The sequence below is a fragment of the Callospermophilus lateralis genome, chromosome 2 (assembly GCF_048772815.1).
Source record: "Callospermophilus lateralis isolate mCalLat2 chromosome 2, mCalLat2.hap1, whole genome shotgun sequence".
NCBI lineage: Eukaryota > Metazoa > Chordata > Mammalia > Rodentia > Sciuridae > Callospermophilus > Callospermophilus lateralis.
In genome coordinates, this window is record NC_135306.1 from 206,836,245 (window position 1) to 206,862,473 (window position 26,229).

Sequence of the window (26,229 nt, forward strand, 5' to 3'; positions counted from 1 at the left end):
AGAGAGAGAGAGAGAGAGAGAGAGAGAGAGAATTTATTTTTAATATTTATTTTTTAGTTCTCGGCGCACACAACATCTTTGTTTGTATGTGGTGCTGAAGACCGAACCTGGGCCGCACGCATGCCAGGCAAGCGCGCCACAGCTTGAGCCATATCCCCAGCCCCATCATGAGATTTTTCTTAACTTCATTTTTAAATTGTTCATCCCAAGCACATAAAAATGATTGATTTGTTGCATATTGATCTTGTATCCTACAACCTTATTGCGTTTCAAGGTTCATCCCTTGTCAGATAATATTCTAACATTTCTTTAATGGTTTCCCAAGTTTTCTATATTATGCTATCATGTCATCAGCAAAATAGATGGTTTTACTTCTTCCTGTCCAATCTAGATGGCTTTTAGTTCATTTTCTTGACTAACTCTCTGGCTGGAGCCTCTAGTACAATGTTAAGTGGAAGTGGTGAGAGCTGACACCCCTGTTTTGCTCCTGGATCTTAGTGGGAAAATATCTAGGCTTTCACCATTAAACATAACCTTAGCTGTGAGCTATGGTTTTGCACAGCTGCCCTTCATCAGCTTGAGGTATTCCTTTCTTTTTTTTTTTTTTTTTTTGAGAGAGAGAGAGAAAGAGAGAATTTTAATATTTATTTTTCAGTTTTCGGCGGACACAACATCTTTGTATGTGGTGCTGAGGATCGAACCTGGGCCGCACGCATGCCAGGCGAGCGCGCTACTACTTGAGCCACATCCCCAGTCCGAGGTATTCCTCTCTATTCCTGGTTTTCTGAGTACTTCCCATCCTAAAAGCTGGCTGGATTTTGCTAAATGCCTTTCCTGCAGCCATTTAAATGACCTTGTCATGTTTTGTCCTTCATTCTACTGATTTGGTTTATTACATTAATTGATTTTCAGATTTTAAAACAACCCTACATTCTAAAGATAAACCCCAATAGCCATGCTGCAGACTCCTTTTTATAAGCTTCTGGCTTTAGTCTGCTAATATATATTTTTTAAAGTTGTTGATAGACCATACGTGGTGCTGAGAATCCAACTCAGAGCTTCACACATGCCAGGCAAGTGCGCTACCACTGAGCCACAGCCCCAGCCCAAATTTGATAGTATTTTATTCAGGATTCTTTTGTCAATATTTAAAGGAGATATTGATCTATAGTTTTCTGATGCTGATTTTGGTGGCAGGGTAATAAAACAAGTTATCAAAAGTATTTCTTTGCCTTCTATTTTTTGGAAGAGTTTAAAAAAAATTGGTACTAATTCTTTAGACATCTTAGAGAATTCACAAGGAAGCCATCTGAGCCTGAAATTTTGTGAGGGGGATTTTTCTTTTTCTTCTTTTTAACTCAACCTCCTCTCTCTTTACTCAGTATAGTTTTTTTTTTTTTTTCCATAAGTTTTATTTCTTCTTGAATCACTTTAAGCTGTCTGCTTCTAGGAATCTGTCCATTTTATTAAACTTACCTGATTTGTTGGTACACAAGTGCTCATGGTATTGTTATAACATCTCTTCTATTTCTGTAGAGCAGTAATGATAATGTTTCCTATTTCATTCTAGATCTTAGTACTTTTGAGTTTTTTTCTTTTTCTCTTGGTTTTGCTTAAGGTTTGCTAGTCTTGTTGATCTTTTCAAAAATCAACTTTTGGTTTTGTTGGTTTTCTCTTTTTTTTTTGTTCTCTGTTTTGTTAATTTCCACTTTAATCTTTATTATTTTTTTCCTGCTATTTGCTTCAGATTTAGTTCATTCTTCTTTTTCTGGAGTTCTAAGGTAGAAGGCTAGGTAACTGATTTGAGATCTTCTTTTGCAACATGGGCATTTACAATGACCATAAATTTCCTTTTAAGCTGCTGCTTTAGGGGCTGGGGATGTGGCTCAAGCGGTAGCGCGATCGTCTGGTATGCGTGCGGCCCGGGTTCAATCCTCAGCACCACATACAAACAAAGATGATGTGTCTGCCGAAAACTAAAAAAAAATAAATATTAAAAAATTTTCTCCCTCTCTCTAGAAAAAAAAAAAAAAAAAAAGCTGCTGCTTTATCTGCATTCCATAAGTTTTGGTACGTGTATCTTCATTTTCATTCATCTCGTAGTGTTTCCTTTTTGATTTCTTCCTTGATTTATTGGTTATTTAGGAGTGTGGTGTTTAATTTTCATGTATTAGTAAAGTCTCCCAAGTTTCTTTTTTTCTAGTTGTAGATGGACTTAATACCTTTATTTTTTATTTTTATGTTGTTCCGGAGATCGAACCCAGTGCCTCACATATACTAGGCAAGCGCCGTACCACTGAGCCACAACCCCAGCCCTCCCAAATTTCTTTTGTATATGAATTTTTAATTTTACTAACACATTGGTCAGAGAACATACCTTTTATGATTTCAATCCTTTCAAGTTCCTAAAACTCATTACATGGCCTAGCACATGATGGGTCCTGGAGAATACTTCATGGAAAATACTTCATGCATACTGAAGAATAATGCATATTCTCCCATTCTTGAGTGGAATGTTCCTTAGATGTCAGATAGGTCTAGTTGTTTTACAGTGTTATGTTTAAGTCCACTCTTTCCTTCCTGATCTTCTGCCTACTTGTTCCATCAATTACTGAAAGTGGAGTATTCGAATATCCAAATTATTATTGAGTTGACCATTTCTACCCCCTCGATTTTGTCAGCTTTTGTTTCAGGTCTTTTTGGGGTGTGATGTTAGGTGAAGTTGCTACATTTTATCTAAGATGCGGCACTGCTTTGTGTTCTCCTGTTTCTTTCCCTGTCTCTTTCTGTACCGTTCTTGCCCAGTAACATTCAATGTGACACTGCCATCTCCACACTTTTGAGTTTTCCCACCTCCATCTACTCTTGGCAAAGTACAAGCCATGTAATGATCATTTCCTAAATTCTTGTTTATCTATGACAATTAAAAACATTTTTGCACTATGATCTACAAAAAGCAGCCAATAGTAATTTGTGAAATCACTTCAGAAATGTCTATTTTACTAATCACAACCAATCCCAATGATAAGGTCACTCACTACATTTCTCAAGCTTTGAGGTTTCCATTAAATGCTAAAGGGTGAGACAGGATCAAGGTTTATGCTGACAGCAGCCTCAGTGGTGAGCTGGTGTCTACCCAGAAGATAGCCCATAAAGCCTTGGATTTTCTCCTACTCTTACCCAAGCAGGAATCATACCTGGTTTTCGAGGAAACACTGACTTGATCTGACACTACAGAAAACCCTAAGCTAATCCAAACTACAGAGAATTGGCCAAGAACAACTCGAATTGAGAATATTCAATGGGCTGGGGATGTGGCTCAAGCGGTAGTGCACTTGCCTGGCATGTGTGCGGCCCGGGTTCGATCCTCAGCACCACATACAAACAACGATGTGTCCGCCAAAAACTGAAAAATAAATATTAAAAAATTCTCTTTCTCCTCCCCCCCCCCTCTCACTCTCTCTTAAAAAAAAAAAAAAACAGCAATTTTATAAAAAAAAAAAAAAAAAAAAAAAAGAGAGAATATTCAACAGTAGCTAGATTGATGTTAAGAAAAGCAAAACTAGGGTCTGGGATTGTGGCTCAGCAGTAGAGCGCTCTCCTAGCACGGGCAGAAGCCAGGTTCAATCCTCAGCACCACATAAAAATAAAGGCATTGTGTTGTGTCCATCTACACCTAAAAAAAAAAAAAATTAAAAAAAAAAAAACCCTAAAAAGTTGTTCTTGGGGCTGGGGTTGTGGCTCAGTGGTAGAGCGCTCGCCTAGTATGTACAAGGCACTGGGTAAGATATTGTGTCCACCTAAAAGCTAAAAAATAAACATTAAAACATACACCACAATCACTCACAGTTCACCCCTTATAAACCAAGGAGCTGTGACCTGTGAGCTACTAAGAAGGTAGTTCTATTTGTTCTCCATTTTATGCATCATGTAAATTAGATTTAACTTTAGTATTCCTATTATTCTTTTGAAACATTTATGGAAGTTATGCAAAAAGTACATCTTTACACTTGTACTGAACATAAAAAATATATATCTTAAAAGTTACAAGAAATTTAATATTTCAAAAATTTTTATAGAACAAATCAACTGCTGGGCATCTGGTGCACAGATGTAATCCAAGCAACTTAGGAGGCTGAGGTGGGAGGACTGCAAACTCAAAGCCAGCCTCAGCAACTTAGAGAGACCCTGTTTCAAAATAAAAAAATTAAAAGGGCTGGGAATGGGCTGGGGATATAGCTTAGTTGGTAGAGTGCTTGCCTTGCATGCATAAGGCACTGAGTTCAATCCCCAGCACCACCACCACCACCAAAAAAAAAAAAAAAAAAGGGCTGGGAATGATGTGGCTCAACGGTCAGTTCCCTGGGTTCAATCCCTGGTACCGAAAAGAACAGAACAGATCAAAAGTATGGATAGAAAAACATGATTAAGATTACATAGAGAGGGCTGGGGATGTAGCTCAGTTGGTAGAGTGTTTGTCTTGCATGCACAAGGCCCTGGGTTCAATCCCCAGGACCACCAAAACAAAAAAACAGAAGATTATATAGAGCATTAAACTTACATTTTACATATTGTTCAATAAGAATAAAAACTGCTAAAACCCTTAAGAATAAAAAAAACTATATTGATGGGTTGGGTTGTGGCTCAGTGGTAGAGTGCTTGCCTAGCATGTATGAGGCACTGGGTTCAATTCTTAGCACCACTTATAAGTAAAATAAAGATCCACTGACAAAAACAAAAATGTATCCTGGTAACCCAGGGCCTTGTGCATACTGGGCAATCCATACTCTAGCCCTACAAAGTTGTTTTTATAACAAAAGAAAACAGTACACATTACAAACTGGAAAGAATCATGATCAAAACAGTAATAGTGTTTGTGTACATACATCTGCTTGATCTCCGCTCAACTGCGTTTTTGCCAGTCTTCAAGGTTTCCTTGCCCGTGTGCTGCAATTTTGATTGATGCTGCTGATGGTCATTAGACAACTTGCCTCCATTTCTCCTGCCATTCATCACCATGTTCTTGGATTCTCCCAACCACTTCATACCCACAGACAGCCTGGCCCAGGTGCATTTAGTCACTCTCTTCAAATAGCTTAGAGAATAATTTCAGTGTTCTCTCCTAACAGAAACAAAACATGAAAAACAAAACAATATGGGGAGGTAAATACAGGAAAAAGTATGCTAAACCCACCCCAAGAAAGACACATTAGATTGAAATTAATTTAGTAATAATGTCTGCATTCTGAAAGACTATTTTAGCTTCCCAAACCACACCATGTCACGTTCAGTACTATATTGCCCCCAGGCTCTAGTCACAATATAAACTACATAAGACAGGAGGGATCTTTCTGACTTGTTCATTCCTTGTGCTTAAAAGAGTGACTGGCAAACACTAGGTGCTCAATAAGTATTCACCTTTCAGTTAATCAATAAGAAGCATCTTTGCTCTTTATTTTGCTGACATGTAGGAATAGCTCTACAATGCACTCAAATTACAGGTTTTGGTGATACTCTATGAACTGGGTAAACTATAAAGAAATCATGTCCTTGTCTGAAGGAAAGTTTAGGAAAAGGCACCTAGGTGAACTTCTGACCACCGTGGTAAATGGACTAGCATTGTTGCGAATGGTATAAAAGATGATGCCCATTCTATCACTATTCTATCATTCTATCACATGGAATAAAAAAATGATGCCCATTCTATCACTTCATTATGGAATTATGCTTTAGTCTAAATCACATTTAAAAGGCCCAAAGATAAGAAAGCACAAGAATATACAACTTTGTAGCTTAAAGAGACACAAAAGATAGCAAGCCATCTCTCACTAGCACGATGCCAACTTACAGATGAAACCAGGGCCCATTCCAATCTGCCTGCAGTGGAAATGTGAGTAGAACCTAAGTGCTTTTACCCAAGGATTGCTTGACTGTACCAACAAGGTCATATAGGAAGTTTGATTTACAAAACATATAGAAAGTATAAAAAATGGACTTTTTTTTTAAGTATAAAAAATGGACTTTTTTTTTTTTAAGTGCTGGGATGAAATCCAGAGCCTTCCACATGCTAATAAGCACACACTCTACCACTAAACTACACTCCCAGCCCCTTAACAAATGACTTTCAAGCACTCCCAGCTGGGATTACAGTTTTGTATCACACTGCCCTGCAAAGCAGTGTACTTCTGGAGCATCTGCACACAGTAAGGTTGAAAAATAAAGTAATGCACCATGGCCCTCTCTCACCTTTCTCCTCTCTCTGCCTAGGCTACTATCACCCATGTCCTTGTGTCTGGCTAATTTAGTTATGCTCCAATTTAGTGTTTAGGACCTCCTCAAAATCTTCCTTGACCTTCACTGCCAAATGCATTTGCATATCCCTAATACAAAACAAGTGAAAGGTTTTAGGTCACTGTAACTAACCATCTGCTTCCTTAATTGACTTGAGAGTTCCTGAGGTCAACAATCCATTTTTTCTTATCTCTGACCCCAGTATCTAGCATAATGTAGAGTAGATTAGAGGCACTCAACTGATGAAAGAATAAATGAGGCTGTGCTCTAAACCAGGTCACACAAAAAAACTGTATTACCTTTTTTTTTTTTTAAACTGTAATTAAAGTTACTGCCTGACCTCTTCAAATCTCCTTCTATTTCAAGATGTCTATGGTGCTAGGGACAGCAAAAGAAGATCCTCCACAGGTACAGACATGGTAGGACTCACAGCCACCACCAGCAACCTCCCTACCCTCTGCCACTCTGATTCTGGCTCAGTCCCTAGTTCTACATCTCTAGGAAAAAAGGGCAAGGAGGAGAAGCTAAAGTACTTTTTGTCATTTAGGGACTCTATCCCCAGAACACCTCATATAACACATGATTTGTATGACTGAAGAATGTGTGTTTAAGACTCTAATTTTCCTCAATTATAAGACCTAAAGGCTATCTGCATGGAGCAGAAGAGAGAAACTCCAGATAGAATTAAAGAGACACAAAAGATAGCAAGCCATCTCTCTATGGAGAATACTTATGTTTCAACCAAGATTCCCACTCAGCAGGTACAAAGCAGAATCTGGGAATGAGGCCCACCTGGGGATGACCTCCAGCTACAGCAGTGTTGAGAATTATGTTTACACTATTTTATCATCTATCAGGGCAAAGAGCAGATGGCAAATTTAAAGACAAATTATGGAATAAATTTTATTGAGGAAATTATATAATTTCAGCAATACACATTTCAGCCAGTTTATAGAACAGACTGAGACCCATGCCATTTTATAATATCACTCTGACTAAATGTGGGTAAATGGTCCAAATTGTTAACAACTGGGACTTGGGTCTCAATTACATTGTGGTCAATTACTGTTTGAACTGAAGGTCCCATAATGTGATAGGCTCTTCTGTCAATCACAGTTGAGGCACACTGCACGTACCTACATATGGCCTAGCAGAGATGCCTGTCCTTTCCACATAGCCACAAAACAGCGATCAGTAAAGCAGTTCTAATAAAGCTATCAGTCATCTCGGGGCTATCCATAAACTTTCAGCTCTACTAATTATCAAAATATTGTCTGTTCTGGCAACAAACAATATTAGACTCTGTTCTTATAACATCTTTCCTCTAGGACCACAAAAGCCAGCCCCGGTTGAAAGTTATATACACTAAGGGCAACCAGGAGTTAGACACTATCTTTCTATTAAAGACAGAAAGCCTGGAGGCCTCTCCCAACATATACCAATGTAGTCTCTCCACCATGGAACAAAGAGGGCTCACATGGAAATGCCCCCTGGTTTGATTTGGTTGACAATATCTGAACTGATTAGCCACTGACTATATTTAGAACTAAAAATTACTTAAATTTTATCCCAAAACTGGCAGAAGAAAGAAATTTAAGAAAGAAGTAATGGCCACTCCTTAACTGCAGAACTACAATCTTTCTCAATTCCAATTTCCCAATGTAAAAATGTCAGGAAAATTATTAAGACTTCTATATCCAGATACTACTGGGGGCACTGAAGACTCAACAAAGAACAAAACAAGGTTTCTGCCCTCATCTGTGCTTATGTAGGCTGAAATGCCAGTCTGAGGAACAGCACAAAGGCTGGGTGGCTGGAGCAGATTAGAGGGGGCATAGGTACAGGGCACACAGAAAAAGCTTCTAGAAGAACCAACATGAAACATAGGGTTTCAGAAGTCACTAGAAACTGAGGCATTTACTCCCAGTGCCATGGAAAGCAGAGGATCCAAGTCAGTCTTTTAAAGGACCACGCTGGCAGCTTGCTATGTGACAGGGCCACAAATGAATACTTTAAAAAAATAGTTTTGAGAATCTCTAGGAACAAGAGAAAGCAGGGAGACCAGCAGAGAGATCACTGAAACCAAGCAGAGAACTAGCGGCCTGCAGCAGCGGAGGTGGAAAGAAGAGGTGCGAGTCTTTTTTTCAAAGATTTATTGACAGTCGACACTTACTGACAGACTAAATGCGGAGGTGAGACAAACAGGACTCAAATGTGCCTCCAAATGGAAGACTGGATTAATACTCAGGTGATGACAAAGACTACAGGAAGACTGGGTTTTGGCAAGGGTCTGGGTGCAGGAGTTTGGCTCTGGTTTTTTGAAATGCCCATTAGAGACACCAGTAGCACAGGTAGCTGGACACAAAATCCTGGAGTACAGGTCAAGGTTAAAGAGAGATATCTAGAGAGTAAGTGTTTGTTGATGGTGTTCTAAGCCATTGGATCAGACAAAATCACCCAGGCATGAATGTACATAAAAGAAACCCAACAACCGAGGGGGCCTGCTGATGAGGTCAAGACTAGGAGAAAGTACAGGACAGTGGAAAGATACAACCAGCGAGGAAGGAGAGGGACCAAACCAAGGAAGGTGTCCAAGCAGGCTTATTCCCAGAAGGCAAGTATCTCTTTCTCTAAACTGGACATGATGGGCCACTGCTCAGAAATGATGGAGAACTTCTAAACTGGATGTGACAGTGTTAACACATGTGCTGAGGAAGACAGAGGAACTTTTGCTAAGAAATAGATGGCATAGGGAAAGAAGAAGAATAGCAAATAATAATAGTAGTAGTAGTAGCAGTCGTAGTTATTATTATTATTAAGAAGTTTCACATGCCAGAAAAGACAAATGTAAATTAACTCAGCATAAGGGAGGATAGATGATGGGAACTGGTTAATTAGAGAACACCATGCTTTCAAAGTTTTGTTTTGTTTTTTAATTAACAGTTAATTCTCTGAATTGGAATGATATGGACCATCTGATTGTGAGAGTGGGGTAGAATTCCCTCTATTTTTGTAAGCTTCACAAAATGGCACAACCGGGCTGGGGTAGCTTAGCAGTGGAGTGCATGAGGCCCTGGGTTCCAGCTAAGGAAATGCAACTGTGACTATGCTCCAAGATGGTGAGCACCATCCCTGAAAGGATGACTGCACTGATGTCAACAGGACAGATGCACCCTCCATGGTTCTACTGGATCAACAAGAAAGGGAAGAAGTACATTTTTAAGGCTCTACTAACAAATAAAAATAAAAGGGGGACAACTTAGGAACAACACGAAACATTTAAAAAGTTAGGGATGTGGCTTAGTGGCAGAGCACTTGCTTGCCTAGCTACCATCTGCAAGGCCCTGGATTCCATTCTAGCACTGCAAAGAAAAAGCAAGCAAGCTGCTAAAATTGAGAATCTATGCAGGCTGGGGATGTGGCTCAAGTGGTAGCGCGCTCGCCTGGCATGTGTGGGACACTGGGTTCCATCCTCAACACCACATAAAAATAAAGATACTGCGTCCACCTAAAACTAAAAAATAAATATTAAAAAAAGAATTGTATGCAAAGAATTAAAGAGAAAGCTAATTCGTCCACACACCATAATGCCCCTAAGGTAAAAGTACCCCACTCCTCACTACCAGGGTACAACGGGGATCACTACCAATGATAACACCAATAGCCATTTTGGGGGGATGTGGCTCAGTGGTGGAGCACTTTTCAATGTGTGAAAGGCCCTGAGTTCTATCCCCAATACCACCATCCCCTACACAGAGTTTTCTACCTCAAATGTCTACAGTGAATATATTTATTTATAATTAGAAAGCAAAACAAAACCTCAAAGCACTGATACTTAACCAGAAAGCAATGTGCTAGGAAATGTGCCTGGTTCCCATCAAGTGCCTGCATTATGGCAGGCAGTGACAGCCCCTCAACAGTCCCTTTACTGAACTATATGTTGTTTAGTAATTTTTGAGTTAGCTCGTCTCCAATTTGAGAACCTTGGTTCCAATCCTTTTTTCACTTATAGACAGGAGACAGGAGATATTTTGCTTAACATCCTTACACAAATCAGGACTTTTAAAAACCTATCATAGGGGCTGGGGATGTGGCTCAAGCGGTAGCGCGCTCGCCTGGCATGCGTGCGACCCGGGTTCGATCCTCAGCACCACATACAAACAAAGATGTTGTATCCGCCGAAAACTAAAAAATAAATATTAAAAATAAATTCTCTCTCTCCCTCCCTCTCTCTTTAAAAAAAAAAAAAAACCTATCATAAAAATAAAAAAACTGATTCTGAAGGACTATAAAAATTTTAACATAATTCCTGTGACATTACCAAGAAATCTCTAAGCAGTTTAACATGCTGAATTTGTCTGAAGACAGTTTATCTTAGGAGTATTCAGAGGCAGGGAAACAAACCCCAAGTGGTTGAAACAGAAAAGTTAACACACATTTTTAAAAAGCAGGCTTTAGCCTGTTAAGAGTATTTTTTTGGAAATTTTTATTCAGAAAAGCAAACAAAACATTTTTCAAGTGATTCAGCTATAATCTGATATAAAACAATTCCACACACCCAAGAGTTAACAGTGTTATCCCTGGAGAAGGATTACAAGTCATTTTTATCTGGAACATGTTCAACTTTTCAAAATGAACACACATCACATTTGTAATAATAATATACATGCATATGTGTGTGTGTGTGTGTGTGTGTGTGTGTGTGTGTGTATGGAAGCAAGAAGGCAGGGGGCTGAGGTTGTGGCTCAGCAGTACAGCGCTTGCGTAGTGCGGTACCCTGGGTTCGATCCTCAGCACCACATAAAAATAAACAAAATAAAAGTATTTGTCCAACTAAAAAAAAAAAAAAAAAAGATTTTTTTAAGGAAGTAAGGCAGGCTGGCTGCCCCCTGCATGGGACCTTTGCCTGTGGGATGCTGCCAGCCTGCCCTCCAGCCCCCGCCCAGCCCCACTACCCCAACCCCAGACATCCTTGTCACATTTCTCCCATGCTCACCACCATTATACTCGCTTCTTGGGCTCTTATTTGGTAACACCTACCTTCCCACTGGAGTTGAACTAGCTAAGGCATACTTTCCTAGCACTCACACCTAGCACCCAGGCCTGCCAAACCATAGGACCATTCACATCACACCTTCCTTTTTTTCAGTACTGGGGATTGAACCCAGGGGCAATTAACCATTGAGCCACATCTCCAGCCCTTTTTATTTTTTTATTTTGAGACAGGGTCTCTCAAGTTGATCAGGGCCTCACTAAGTTGCTGACACTGGCCTCAAATTTGCAATCCTCCTGCTTCAGCCTCCCAAGTCACTGGGATGACAGATGTGCACCACCACACTGGGCTACATCACACCCTCTTTCAAGTCTCAAACTTAACTGTTGCATATCCAGTTAGTCACTGGATCTTTCCTCCAAAACTACAATTACAAAAGAATTCTACAAAGAATTCCAAATTAGTCTCTATGAACCACTATTCCAAGTCCATCTGCAATCACCATATACCCAATGTTCCACAGAACCCTAAAGTAATAATTCTAGTGATTAGGTCAATATAAGAAGCCCTGCAGAGCTGCGGTTATGACTCAGCAGTAGAGCGCACGCCTAACACATTGGAGGCCCTGGATTCGATCCTCAGCACCACATAAAAATAAATAAAACAAATAAAACAAAGGTATTGTGTCCAACTACGGCTAAAAAATAAATATTAAAAATATTTGAAAAAAGAAGCCCTGTATCAGAGAGAGTTCTGAAAAATCCCAACATACCACTCACAAACAGTTGTTCAGTTACCAATCTGTTAGAAAACTACCATGAATCCATGTTCATGCCTACAAACTTAATAGTTTTTTTTTTAAGTTGTAGACAGCATCTATCTATCTGTTTATTTATTTAATGTGGTGCTGAGGATTGAACCCAGTGCCTCACACATGCAAGGCAAACGCCCTACCACTGAACCACAACCTCAGCCCCATGCCTGCAAACTTAAAATCTGCTCCTACAAAGAGTTGTTAGAAGTCTCACTTGAGAAGCTAGACACTTAACCTGTCAGAGCAGTTTAACTATTGCTAGTGGTGGGAAAGGAGATCTGTGTTTCTCTAGACTCACAATTATGCCTCCACATACATCAGAGCTGTCACTACAACACTGGAGCTGCCATTTCAGCCATGGCACCTGGCACTCCTAAGAGTAGGTCTCTCCATACTTGTGAAATGATGACAAGTGTCATGTTATTATTAGGTTGTCATTCCTGTTTCCTTCTCTAGCTTTTGCAGGGTGAAGCTCAGATGCACTTCGCTTTGGCCAAACCAACAGCTTCCCCAAGCAGTCTCAGGTGGCAATGCCCTCATCGGGTCCACCAAGGGAAAGGAGCCCTCTCAGGATTAAATGATGGTTAGAGATGCCATCACTAAATTTTTTAAACCACTGAGCATGGCAAATTGATCTGTTACTCTAAAGGAGACTGGAGTAGGCTGAAAATGACCCCAAAATTGATCAGATCCCAACTTCTGGAACCTGTGAATACTGCCATGTAAGGAAAGGGGTCTTTCAAGATGTCATTACAGATTTTGTTACGGAGATTATCCTGGATCGTGCAAGTGCACCCTTAACACCATCATAAATGTCTTTGTAAAGGAGAGGCAGAGACTGGAGTGATGTGGCTACGGGGAAAGGAATACTACTGCCACCAGACACTGCAGGAGCCAAGAGCAGATTCTCTTCTAGAGCACAGCCCCATCACACACTGATTTGAGTCCTGTGAAAATGATACTGAGGGGCTGGGGTTGAACTCAGTGGTAGAACGCTTTCCTTACAGGTGTGAGGTCCTGGGTTCGGTCCCCAGCACTACATAAAAATAAAGACATTGTGTCCATCTACAACTACAAAAATATTTTTAAAATATTAAAAAAAAAAAAAAAAAAAAGAAAAAGAAACTGATGCTGAATTCAGGGCCTCCAGAACCGTGGGAGAATACATTTCTGTTGTTTGTAGCCACCAGGTATGCGGCAATTTGTTATAGCAGCCACAGTTAACTAATAGAGACCATGAAAAAGTAAACCAAAGTAGAAATGCTTTACCATTATCAGATACCAGAAACATAAAATTCTAACACATATACACACACAAAGGGCATTTAAAACTACTTTGAAAGTTATTTTTTTTCCTTTCAGCTGCAGAGATAAAACACAGCTACAGGCTTATATGGATTCTGAAAATAAAGCTAGCTTCCCAATTGCACATCTCATCACTCATGTACTGTGTTAAGCCAGATAACCAAGATCTTCCTTAGAAGCTTTATGACTGAACATTTCTCTATTTATATAAAGAATTATAATAACAGCTATTTAGCTAGAATTTTTCATTTAGTAAAATATTTTAAATAGCAAAACATCCACTGACTGGTAAGTTTATACCTAGACATGTGCATCTGCTTACTGATCTAATCCGACATGTAATAAATTCCTTACTGCGTTATTACAGAAAATATTGCTTCACAACTTCTCACGTGTCCATGTCCAGAGGGATTTTACATAAGAAAGAATTCATGTCTACAACAGTATCAGTAGGTATTTTTAAAATAAAGGTTATGTGATTGGAAGAAAATTCAACAAAAACCAAAACAAAAACAACAAACCCCCCACAGAGAACAACAAGAACACCTGCTTCCCCATCTTTCCTACTGACCCACTACTTACCTAGTACTAAGTATAAATAAAATCCAAGATGCTTCTTTGTTACCCTTTCCTCTGAGACCCAACAGCTTCTCACTCTTCTAGAAACAGATGCCATCTGGTGCCAAATGTCTGTAAGTACAGCCTCAACAGCCCACAGTTCCTTAAAAAACAGGTAATTTCTACTGAGCAAAGGGTGAGGGGAACTTGAAAGGTGATTTCTGGGCTGGATTTCAAGGGATGACTGAGTCTGCCAGGTGGTGCACTGAGCCAGAGGGAGGTCATGGTGGCTCTGGCTGTGGCTCTGGAGTGAAAGCACCTGGGTCCCTCTCTTGTCTCATCTAGTACTTTCTTTTCTTAAATATTTTCAGTTGTCAATGGACCTTTATTTTATTTATTTATATGTGGTGCTGAGAATTGAACCCAGTGCCTCCCACATGCTCTACCACTGAGCCACAACCCCAGCCCCTCATCTAGTACTTTGGAGCAGTGTGACCAAGCACAAGTCATTTAACCTTACAGTCACCTCCTTGGTAAAATGAATCCTCCTGGATTTGGCACACAGACCGAATGAGCAGAAGTTGCTAATAAAGATCTCCAACTGCCTCCTCTTTCTAACTATTAAGGCAAAAGCAAAGAGGGCCAGATGCACTAGACATTTCCTTTCCATTCCCCATATAACCAAAGCTCCCACAAGAGGGAAAAATATACCAGCTCACTCACATTTAAAAAAGGACAAATTTTCAAGAGAATGAAAAAGAACAGGCAGTGCTAATTTTGATAGAGAACTGAGCATCAGTTTTGCTATTCCTACAGCTCCTGAGAAGGAGTGTGATTTCTGGCAACAGTATGCATATTAAAAACCACACCAAACTATACTCACATATCAACATTCAGAGGACTACAGGTTTTGTTACAGTTTGTTGTGTATCTGGTAAAGCAGATTAATTTTTCTTACTTCAAGTCCAGCTTTTATGATAACAGCTACAAGCACTTAGTGTTTCCTACATTCATTCTATCATTTGATTCTCACATACTGTCAAGCAGGTAATTTTCCCTGGTTATCAGACAAGAGGTTGGAAAACTTTCTCAATTGTGCTCTAAAAAAGATTGATTTCTCTGGTGGAATACCGAGATTAAAGACAGGAAATGAAATGTAATAGTAGTAGTGGGTGGGAAGAGAGATAACCTTTGGTGTTTAAGATAAATGGATGACAAAACTTGGTAACAAACTAGAAACAGGTGATGAGGAGTTCAAGCTAAGTTAGAAATCTCTGGTGAGTGCGAGGCTGCAGCCTAGAAGACTGCAGGGCTAACATTTACTGAGCCAGGGAACACACCAGAAACTGTGCAGAGGAGAGGAGCAAGCATGGACTTGCTGAATGTGTAGAGAAGGGCAGTGCCAGGTGAAGCTGTCCTAAGATGTTAAAACTCAGAGGAGCAGAGGCTGTGAGGAGATTCACATTAATAAAAGGACTTCACAGCTTACCAAGCATTTCAACATTAAGTCATCATAAGCACCTCAGATTCAAAGAGACAGGCTGGAGAGGCAAGTTACTTGCCCAAAGTAATTCACTTCTTCTGACAGGACACTGTACAACCCATAATACATGAAACAAACAAAAAAACAGAAAACAGTCTGAGCTTTATCATGGGCAGTTAAATGAAAGGAAAAGAGAAGAAAAGAAAGAGATGAGTAAGAGAGAATCACAGTACCCTCATGCACAATATTTGGGAAATGTGGGTAAGTGCCTAGCTCAATGCCTGATACATGGCTGTTCAAGAGGCAAGGATCTAATTCCATAATTCTGGCACAGTAGAGGGAGACCACCTCCTAGCTGGACTGTTCCACCACCATTTCACATGATCCCTTCACTCTGGTCCAAGAACTGTGCCAATCACGTCATGTGCACCACATCATTTACCCACACCACAGTCCTTTAACACATATACAATACTACCATTATAATCCCTATCTTACTAAAATAATTAGGAAAAAAATCAGGACACATCTAGGCCAAGAGTACAAAATCATAACATCATGTAAGAAAGCAATACAAACCTGATACAAACAATTTTAAATACAGTTTGCTCCATAATTGAAAAGTCAAACCCTAAAACATAAGGGACATGGTTCCTGATTTCATGGAGCTCTGGGTATTGTGTGGGAAGAGGAAAAAAAAATCAAATAAATATGCAACTATAAATTCTGGTTAAGAGTTCTAAGGGAAGCCAATAGATGTTGGCAGAGAGAATAATGCAGTAACAGACTTTAGATTAGCTGATAAGGGAATATAAACCAAAAGTATATGAAAAGGATCATCTTTTTTTTTGTCCTGGGGATTGAACTCAGGGGCACTTACCACTAAACCACATCCCCAGCCCTATTTTGTGTTTTATTTGGAGAGAGGGTCTCACTGAGTTGCTTTAGTGCTTCACTTTTGCTGAGGCTGGCTTTGAATTTGTGATCCTTCAGTCTTAGGCTCCCAAGCTGCTGGGATTATAGGCCACAAAGAAATATTTTTTTGAGGCAAATAGCTTTATCTGAACCCTCCAGAAGCCTAATAAGGTTGTTTTTGTTTGATTTCAAGGGGAAGAGAGGTTTCTCATGGCAGCTCTAGCCCCAGACTCCACTAGTTCACTTGCTGAAGGGTTAATCCCCCCTTCTCAGTGAAGGGAGCTCCATCTTTCCAAGAGCTGCTTGATTCTCTTGTTAAAAACATACCATTCCACACAATACAACACAAGCACTTCCCTAAAAACAAAAACACTCTTCAGAAACCTTAAGATATAACAGATACTTCATCCATTCTGCAGACATGGAATACACACTTCAACCAACATTTTCCAAGAGCCCAATGGGGAGCCACTGGGCACTGTTCATGGTGCTGGAATACCGATCATGGCCAGGGAACACAAGAGGGCGCGCGTGAGCTTCTGCTTTCAGAAAAATTGGTCAGAATGTGACTGGGGACCAAGATGAAAGGGAAGCACACACAAAAAGAACATCTGAAGAACAGGACAGAGGTGCAGAGTAGAAGGCAGAATGACCATTTAGTAAGGAGACTTTTATGTAAAGCCTAAGAGGCAATCCCTCTGCCCTTAGCGATCTGCCAGCCAGGTGTCTTATAAAGATGACACGAGTTAGAATGCAGGCACCCCAACATGGGAATCAGGTATTATACTGTTCCCCACTAACCTGCAAGACAAGTATTATCGCCACAAACGGGAAGGCTAAAGCTCAAAAACGAAATGCTTTCCTGACGTCAAATTGCTATTGTGTTAAGGCCAAGTTTAACCTTTGTGTTTAAACTGTAATTTGGGGTTTACTTCAAAACTTGAGAGGTTCGTCACTGGCAAATGTTCCCTAGATCTATCTATTTTCTTCTCACTGTGCTATATACAGAGACTCAAGAGATGCAAGTGGCAAGTAGGTGCCATACAGGGCTTAAGGATAGTTTCTCAATTCTAAAACTCAACTGGTTGTAAAAGTATCTCACCAATATAATGACATTCAAAAAAAAGGAGGTAAAACTACACAGGTGTCAAAATATGATTGAAATAGTTAAGAGAAAATGGGGTGGTGAAAAGATGGAAGTATAACTTAGGATGGAAAGGACCAGAGACTAATGTTTGGTCATTTTATAAAAACTGAGACTTGGCCCTATAAATGTCTTACATTAACAGTAAACAGAGCAGAGACTAGAATAGAGGTACTGATTCTTATGCCCATGTCCTTCAACTACCCCTCAAATTATAGTCAAAATTCTATATACAGCCCTAGAGGACTGCATGGTGTTCAAGTGTCTCAGACAGACACTAGCCCCAACTCAAGTGGCCTGAGGCCAGAAACAGTTAAGAAACCAAACTGGTTTTTTCGTGGTCTTTCCATGATTTTACACCATGCAAGGAAAATGGTGAAGCAAAACCTAATTTAGAGGATCAATAACTGTGGACACCAGTGAGTTTTTTGTCCTTCTGTGAGAATACTTTAGAAATAATGAAGGTTAATACTAGGACACAAATGGTTTCTGCTTTCATTACCAATTAACTACACAAATGATAATATATCTTCTCTAACTTGCTCTGAACAAGAGAATCAAAAAACAAAAAGTCTAAAAAGGGGAAAAAAAAAAAAAACTATCACTGGAAGTTAACATGGATTTACAAAAATAAACCGGGTGAGTCTTTACTGTACAGATGGATTCTCTCTATAGCACGTCTTTAAAATAGTCAAACCCTGTAATGCACTTAAAATAAGACATGCATGATTAAAAATTGGGAACATGTCTTTTGAGTAAGACAAGATGTTTTTAAGTGAAAAGTGCCTTCATTGACTAGGACAAAGTGAAATTCAGATCATACTAACAGATAAATACAGGGTTAGATACTGATCAGGCAGGACCTGTGCTCTCAGTTGACACTTCTAATCTTCTAGGAAAGATCAAATTATGGGGGATGGGAAGAAATTATAGGAAGAACTAAAGTAAAAATGTATTTGTAAAGTTTTTGGGTGGCTTTGTTTTGGAGAGGGGATTCAGAATTGGAAGAAAGAATTCAAAAGAAGCTGTTAAAGTTTTCCCCAATTAAGTTTCTTACTTCCCAACTAGGAATCCTACATTCCATCGAACTACAACATTCCATCGAACTCCACCACTAAAACTGTAGAGTTTTAATTCACATTTCAAATGAAAGAGCCTCAAACACAAAGTAAATGCGTTAAGGTTTCAAAGCTGACAGTCCACTCAAGAAATAAATTATTCTCCAAATAATTTGCATTTTATCCATAAGCTAAAGATAAGTTTTATCTTGCAATCATTTTGATTTGTGCTTCTTTTAGCAATCAAAATAACTTCCACACCATGACATGGCAGTAGAATAAGTTTTTTTAAGTATCTAAAAATCAGGCTGAAAAATTAGCTACACCTTCCCCATAAAACCAATCTCTACTGTACAGAGCTAGCTCTACTTAAGATACAACCACCCCATGCAGAAACACAATGGATCTCTATGCATTTCCTTTATACCATGTAACCAACAATGTGACCTAAGGGAGGAAAGTCACATGGTCCCTTGCTTTTTAAAAGTCTGTGGAAGGCTTGGGTGGAGGGGACTGCCTGTAATCCCAGCTCAGGAGGCTGAGCCAGGAGGATCACAAATTTGAGGCCAGTCTCAGTAACTTAGACCCTGTTTCAAAATAAAAAGGGCTGGGGAAGGAGCTCAGTGGTAGAGCACCTGGGTACTGGAAGGTGGGGACGGGACAGTCTGTGGAAGCCTATTAGAGTGTTCCAGGACTGACAAGAGTCCTAACTCCAGCACACAAAGGAGAAGGATTCTGCTGAACAGAGAGCAAGTAAAGTTCATATAATAGTACACAAAAGCACAAAATAATGGAATCACAGTGATTTATCTGAAAGGATTTGCTCTGTAAGCCATAGGAAGGCATTCCTGGGGACAGGGAGCTGCTCAGATACCACATATACAAATCTGTCACACAACCCAGCCACACACTCAGGCCCTATAAATCCACAAGTTGGTACTCATGTAAAGGAGTATCAGATTCAAGCCTAGATTTATAGGACACAAGGGAAAAACTTACAAACCAACATCCCCCAGCCACAAACTCCTTCTGCATCACAATACACACACCCAGGACACATCCTTTCCAAAGAACCACTCCCCCAAACAAGCTATTCTGCTATGCCATCCCCCCACCCTGAGTATGGTCCACTGGTGCTAGGAGCACAGAGAGTTCAGAGCAGAGCAGTCCAGCATGTCCAAGAGGCACAGGAAAATACAGGCAAGAGTGCACTTGGGAGAGAGGAGAAAGAGCCCTTGGAAATGATTTTGAAAGAGTTTGGTTTCAAAGATTATGGGCAAAGAATGGAGCAGGACTCCTCCCCTCTTGAAGTCTCTAATATTCCTTTCACTCTCAAACTAAGTTGCTTTAGAAAAATAACAATGTTTAAACAGAGATGCAAATGTATACATATATATGTGTATATACATTTTGTTGCTGGTTTGAGACAGGGTCTAGATAAATTGCCTAGGCTGGCCTCACACTGGTGATCCTCCCATTTCAGTTTCCTGAGTAGCTGGAATTACAGGTATGAGCCACCACCTGCCAATAACAATGTTTTAAAATAACATTCAAATGCACCTAGTTTGAAAAACCAAATACAAATTATTAAACTTGGCAACCTGGAGATTAACAAATTATTACATTCATCAAGTGTCTACTGAGCATCTACTCTGCGTCTGTCTCTGAGCAGAGGAGACAACTCACACAACAAGCTCACAGGAGTGCTGAGGATATGGGCAAATAAACAAGTCACTATAATACAAGGTAACAACTGCTCAGGGAGCACAGAGGAAGCACACCTTCTCCCAGGTGGGTCAGCCTCTGAATGTGTGTGTTTGAAAAAAGGAGCCACCAGCAGGCAATATTCTCTGGGAGCTTTTCTGAAGGGTGGGCGTACACTGATGGGACAGGGCAGGCGCACAGGAATGCCTGGCAGGACATGGCCAAAAGGTATCAGGAGCGGGAATCTAGTGTCCCTGGAGCTTAGGAGAGGGAGCAGAAAGTAGAATGTGGAGAGATGAGAACCCAAAAGTGGGCAGGAGTTCCCACACTGTGAGATTAATGCTTCTGTGGACTTTCACCTTAGAATCCAGGGAGCTCCAGCAGGGGCGGGCCACACCTTGGCTACCCGGGAGGTGCGCGTCCAGCAGGCGACTCTGCCAGCGTGCACTTGGACACGCTCAGGCCGTCCGCGAGGCTCCAGGCGAAACGACCTCCTCCTCCCTTTTGAAATGATCTACGTTTCTATTACTAATTACCAAAATCACAGGCGTGCTCTCAATAAGTACCAAAGGCTGAAAGGGGAAAAGTCACAGCCGGCAATTTCCGCGAGGATGCCGCCCAGCCGGCCCCACAGGCCAGGCTGACCTCGAAGGGGTCCAGGTGAAGAGGATCCCAGCCCATCAAACCAGCGCGTCCGCCCGCGGCGCCACACAACTTCTCCTTCGGCCAGAAGGCGACTTCCGAGGGCGCGCCCCCGTCCCCGTCCCGCCGCTGCCGGGTGGCGGCCCCGACGCACCGGGTCCCGCAGAGGGGTCGCGGCGCACGCTGGAGCCCGCTCCGCCGCGCCGCCCGGGCGGGGGCCCGGCGCATCCTCGGCGCGGGCCGGGGCCGGGGCCGCACAAAGGGGAGGGCGCGGCGCGGGGACGCCGGCCCGGACGCAGGACGCGCTCCGAGGACACTCGAGCGCGGCTCGAGCCAAAACAAAAACAACCGAAAGTTGAGCGCGGCCGGGGAGCAGATTGGGCGAGCCCGATCACGGCCGCCCATTGGCGAAGAGGGAAGGCAGAGTCCCCCAATCGCGAGCGGCGGGCTGCCCCCCTCGCGCGGCCGCGGCCCGGCCCGACGCGGCCCGGCGACCGCTACCGCTCCCTTCCGGCCGCGGCCACCACTGCAGGCCGCCCGCCGCCCGCCCCGCCCGCGGCCGCCCCGGCCCGGCGTCCCGGAGCCCGCTCGGCCGCCGCGGCCCCACACGCCCCCGCCCGGCCGCCCGCCCCGCTCACCGCCGGCCGGCCCGCCTCCTGCTCGGGCGCGTCGAGGCCCCTCTGCCCGGCCGCCGCGACGCGGGCTCGCGCTGCCCGGTCGCCCTCGCCCGTCCCCTCAGAAAATTAATCACCAAAAAATAATTCCAGAGAAAAATGGAGAGTAAAATCCAAGATGGCGGAGCGGACGCAGCACCGCCCGCTCCCTCCGCTGAGGGAAAAAGGAGTCCCGCGGCCGAGCCCCCGCCCCCACCCGGCCGCCGCCGCCGCCGAGCCGGCCCCGGCCCACCGCCCCCGGCCCGCCGCCCCAGACTCACCTCAGCCTCGCGTGCGGCCGCCGGCTCCGAAAGGCATCCGCCGGCTTCGGGGTTCCGCGTCCTCGCGCCGCGCGGTGCCGCCTCCAGCGACCGGGCGTCCTCACCTCATAGCCCCGGAGCCGCGCCGCAGCCGCGCCGCCGCCCCCGGTGAGCCACCCGGACACCGCCCGGGCCCGGTGGAAGGACACAAAAAGGAGTCCGCGGCGACGGCGGAGGGACACCACGCCAGCTGCGGCCCTTCGAGCGTGCGCGTCCCTGTCCGACGCGGAATCCTTGCCACGGGCCCTTAGGGGGAGGCGGAGGGCGCCCGAGGGAAACGAGTTCCTCGCCGGCAGCTCCCGGCGGCGGAGGCACCGGAGAGATTTCCGAGCGAACGGATCGCGTCGTTGCCGTCACGGCGCCTCGCGGCGGAGGAATCGGGCCGAGCGTGGCGCACGGGAATCCCTCCGCCCGCTGCCCTTTAAATCGCGGCGGAGGCGGCGTCGCTGCGCGCCCGCGGGCGCCACCTAGCTCGCGAGCGCCCGGGCCCGAGCCGCCCCGCGGGGCCCCTCGCCCGCCCCTGGCCCTCGCGCACCTGCACCTACCAGGGACAGCTCCCGAGCCGGGACTGAGGGGCAGCCCGGAGGCCGGGGACGCTCCTCGCCGCTGCGCCGCCTGGGTGCGCCGAGGGGAGGCGGCCCCGGGATGGCGAGTTTCTTTGTTGTGGGAATGGGTGTCGCTGGGAGCAGATACACCCTTAAAGACCATGTGGGCAGCCCGAGCATTACAACACGGGAGGAGGGAGGGAGCGGGCATTGGTCGGGCCGCTCGGTGCTGTCAGCCGGCCGTTTCTTGAGCACCTACTGGGTGCCAGCCTTTCCGCGACTCCATGGCATTTCCACCCCTTTCCCTTCTGGGAGTCGACGAGCACCAGAAGGGCGTTGGGGTCCTGCAGGAGCTCAGGCGGTGCCCGAAGATGCCGAGTATCTAGCGCCCGCACCGGGGTAGGGCGAAGCCCCGCCCCTTGGATCTTGCAGTCAGATAATAAAGGGTACAAAATAACCACAACGAGGGTAGCGAGTACTCGGAGCTCACGGGCGCGGTTCCCCAGGCTCCGGGGCACGATCCCGTTCTTCTCCTTAGAACCACCGCAGGGGTGGGGAGTGTTGTCCTTCCCAGTTTACACATAGGGAAATCGAGGCACTGCGTGGTTAGGTGGCCTCAGGACAACTAGTCAGGGTTTGAGCGGGAGATCTTGATGGAAAATATGCAAACATCAAATAAATTCGAGAGCGTGCGTTAAGGGCCAGAAGTTGAAGTTGCCAGAGGCATGCGGACTGGAGACCTGAAGGGTGGATTGGAGTGTGCTAGGGAAAGCGCCCATAAGGAGATGTGTGACCCGCGGGCTAGATGACCACAAAGAGCGGCAGGGAGAAGGGCTGCAGTTCCCGCCCTGAGGAGGAGGAGGTGGGTGGCTGAGACAGTTCCAGGAAGAACCCCAGCCTGCCAGGGTTTCCCTGCACGCCCCTCCCCCAACCCCTGGGGCCTGGCACAGTGGGCACTCCGTAAAGGACGAGTCAATGGAGTGTCTCGGTGGCCTCCACGAGGCAGCCCTACAGTCCAGCTGGATTAACCCCGGTTTCCCTCCTCCTTGATCTTGGGTGGCAGACATGATGCTTGTGACCCCATCCACATATGGGAAACTGTGGCACAGTGACCTGCTGAAGGCACAGGCTAACAGGAGAAGCCAGGCCTAGATTATGTTCCTCCCTCAGCCATGGGGTAGGGTAGGGGCAGAGCCTGCCCTGCCTCAGGGCTGTGGCAGTGTGCTTCCTGCTCTTCCACCCTAAAAGCTGTTGGTCACTGTGGCACTGGAGACTGTCTTGCCATGTGCCTCTCTGCAGACACAGCTGATAAATGATTGCTTTGGTCTTAATAGTTTCTGGATTATCATTAAACTTTCCAAGACTTTCATGGAACTTGGCTCCACATACTCAGCTGGTATCCTAGAGACAATGAGGCTCCCTGCCACCCCACCACTGCCTGGCAGGTGGAGTGCACATGAGAGATACCACCTGCCTCCACTGGGTGCTGGTGGTCCTTTGTCTACCTGCCAGTGTCTTGGCCCCACGTCCAACCACACCTTTGCAGCCTTATCAAGCCTGTCCAAGCTTTCCAGGGCCCACCCCAACACAGCAGTGCACACACCCTTCAGACTGACCCAAACCGCCAGCTCTGTAAAGCCCCCAGACTCACTGGCACCTCCTCTGAATCCCTGATGAATCCAGGCCAAGCATTGCTTTGCAAGAGAGCAGGTTGGGCCACCCTGCAGATGACCCACCCAGCACAACCTCCTCATCCTGCAGTTCTGGGCCATCCCTCCTCCAGCCCTTCCATTGCCAGTTGCTCTTTCAGCCTCCGCTGAGTCCCTGAGAGCTGGGAGTCTTGGCTGAGCTGAACTGGCCTCAGGATATTGGTGGAGCCATGTTAAAGCCTTGGTCCCTTTGAGGGTCCTAACAGGGAGGCCAGGGTTGAGCTGGGCAGAGGGCACAGCCAGGAGCTGCCCTCCTGGGAGAGACTGGAGATTGGATTTCCCAGTAGTGCCAGAGGCCAGCTGGCAGGGGAGGAAGGGGGACAGGAAATAGGTGGCTAGGCACCTGCCCAGGCCCCACATGACAGGAGTCATTGGCATCTACACTGTGGAGCCTCTGGATGCCCACAGTGGGAGAGCTGAGCCCCAGAGGCGGGGCCCCCACCCAGCCTGGCCAGACTGACAGGGATTAACAACTCTAAAGAAAGACAGAGTTGACGGAAGGGGCACAGCCAGCTCCGGAAGCACCCTGAGGCTGACCAGGAGTGACAGCCCAGTCAGGGGCTGGCCCCAGAACAGTGCCCTTCCCAGGGCAGTGGCTGTGACCACAAAGCCAATTCCAGTCTCCCTTGCTGGGTCAGACCCTGTGTGTTCAGGGGCACTTCAGCCACCTAGCCAGGTGTCACCACCCTGCTCCCTCTCCAATTTCCCTTCTCCAAACACCAGGTTCACTCAGTGCCCAGCTGGCAGAGGTTTGCTTTCTGGGATCCTGTGCTCACTGGGAGTGCCGGCTGGTCATGCTGACCCTGGAATTCCAGGCTGGGGGTAGGTTGCTTCTCATTGAAAATGATATTTCCTCCAGGCCTCCCTTGTCCTGTGCCCCAAGACTGCTGTGCTCAGAGCAGGTGTCGGAAGCTGGTGGGGAAAGGTGTGTATACCTGGACATTCTGGTGACCCCTGAATGGCTTGCTGGCTTCCTGGCCACTTGCTTAAGTTCCACTAGCCCCCGGCCTATCCCTGCCTTCGACCTGCTCATCAACCAACCGCCACTCTCCTTTGACAGATGAGGAAAGGAAACAGCCTCTGTAAGGTGGAGTGACATGTCTGGGCCCACCCCTGCCTCACTCCACAGCAGCACGAGTCTGACTTAGATTTGAGTCCTAGCTCAAAAACTTACCTACAAAGTAAATGGGCCAATGATGGCACCTATCTATTCATTCCCTTTTCTGTGAAAAGGCACCAATCAGTCCTAGAACCTATCTAAACAATCTCATCCGTTTATGAGGCTTGGGCAAAAATAAGTAAATAAAGAAATCAATAAATCATTTGTCCAAATTTGTCTCCAGCCTGACTTCTCCAAATTTCTGATACCACCACGTCGATGTTTAAAAGGCCTTTCAAATACAGCATCTCGAAAACGGAACACAGCAACAACCAATAGCAACTCCCTCCTGCAAAGCGTCGCCCTTCGGATGGACATTCTTCCCACCGCCCAGGTCCAGTGCCACTTCTCCTCCTCAGTGGCGTTCAGGGTTTTCTCTCCTCAGCGCATGTGGCTGCCCTGTGTCTTTAACTTATTCATGCTGCCTGTGGTGTGTCTCTCTTTTCTAGCTTGGGCTTCTCCAGGGACAGGACTTTATCTGTCTTGTTCAAGGCTGTCTCTCCAGCTTCCAGAACAGCCCCTGGGCACTGGTGTAGAGGCCCAATTCATTCATATTCATGTAAAAGACAGGAAGGGGAGGATGGGGTGGGGGAGGGGCAGGCCAGCCTTCCAGCTTGCTTCAAGGATAAAAGGAGGCATCAGGGGCTCCCTGACCCTCCCTGACCCCTCTCCCAGGTCCCAGGGCTCAAGCTTGTTCAGTTGGCTTTTCCACCTCCCACCTCCAAGGTGTGTAGTTTTCAATTTGCAGGTGCCTCAGGATTTGGGTGTCTACCTGGGACCATCAGACAGGTACCAGGTTAAGCCCATGTCACTGAGGGACATTCATGTTAGGGGCTCCCACCACACACCCACTTTGATCCCCTGACCCTGAAATTAAACCCAGCCTAACCAGTTATTTTCAAACATCTAGAAATAATACACAGTGGACTGTCTTCA

The 26,229-nt window shown here is 44.7% G+C and overlaps 1 protein-coding gene and 1 non-coding gene across 5 annotated transcripts in view; one reads left to right on the plus strand and one right to left on the minus strand.

Annotated features, from left to right (window-relative positions):
* Kmt5b (lysine methyltransferase 5B) overlaps window positions 1–22,257 on the minus strand; it is a 57,664-nt gene extending 35,407 nt beyond the window's left edge. The window contains exons 1-2 of one of the 4 annotated variants that reach the window (XM_076847699.1): window positions 21,842–22,257; window positions 4,887–5,122 (exon numbers count right to left, since the gene is read on the minus strand). In XM_076847699.1, the coding sequence (XP_076703814.1) occupies window positions 4,887–5,046 (160 nt within the window). In that variant the 5' untranslated portion in view covers window positions 5,047–5,122; window positions 21,842–22,257. Of the gene's footprint in view, window positions 1–4,886; window positions 5,123–20,624; window positions 21,157–21,545; window positions 21,704–21,841 lie in introns of those variants that run through there. The other 3 variants (XM_076847701.1, XM_076847702.1, XM_076847700.1) reach the window with 3 other exon arrangements.
* On the plus strand, window positions 4,449–4,521 carry Trnaa-ugc (transfer RNA alanine (anticodon UGC)). Its single transcript has one exon. It is a non-coding gene; the product is annotated as a tRNA-Ala (tRNA).
* Window positions 22,258–26,229: the final 3,972 nt, after the last annotated feature.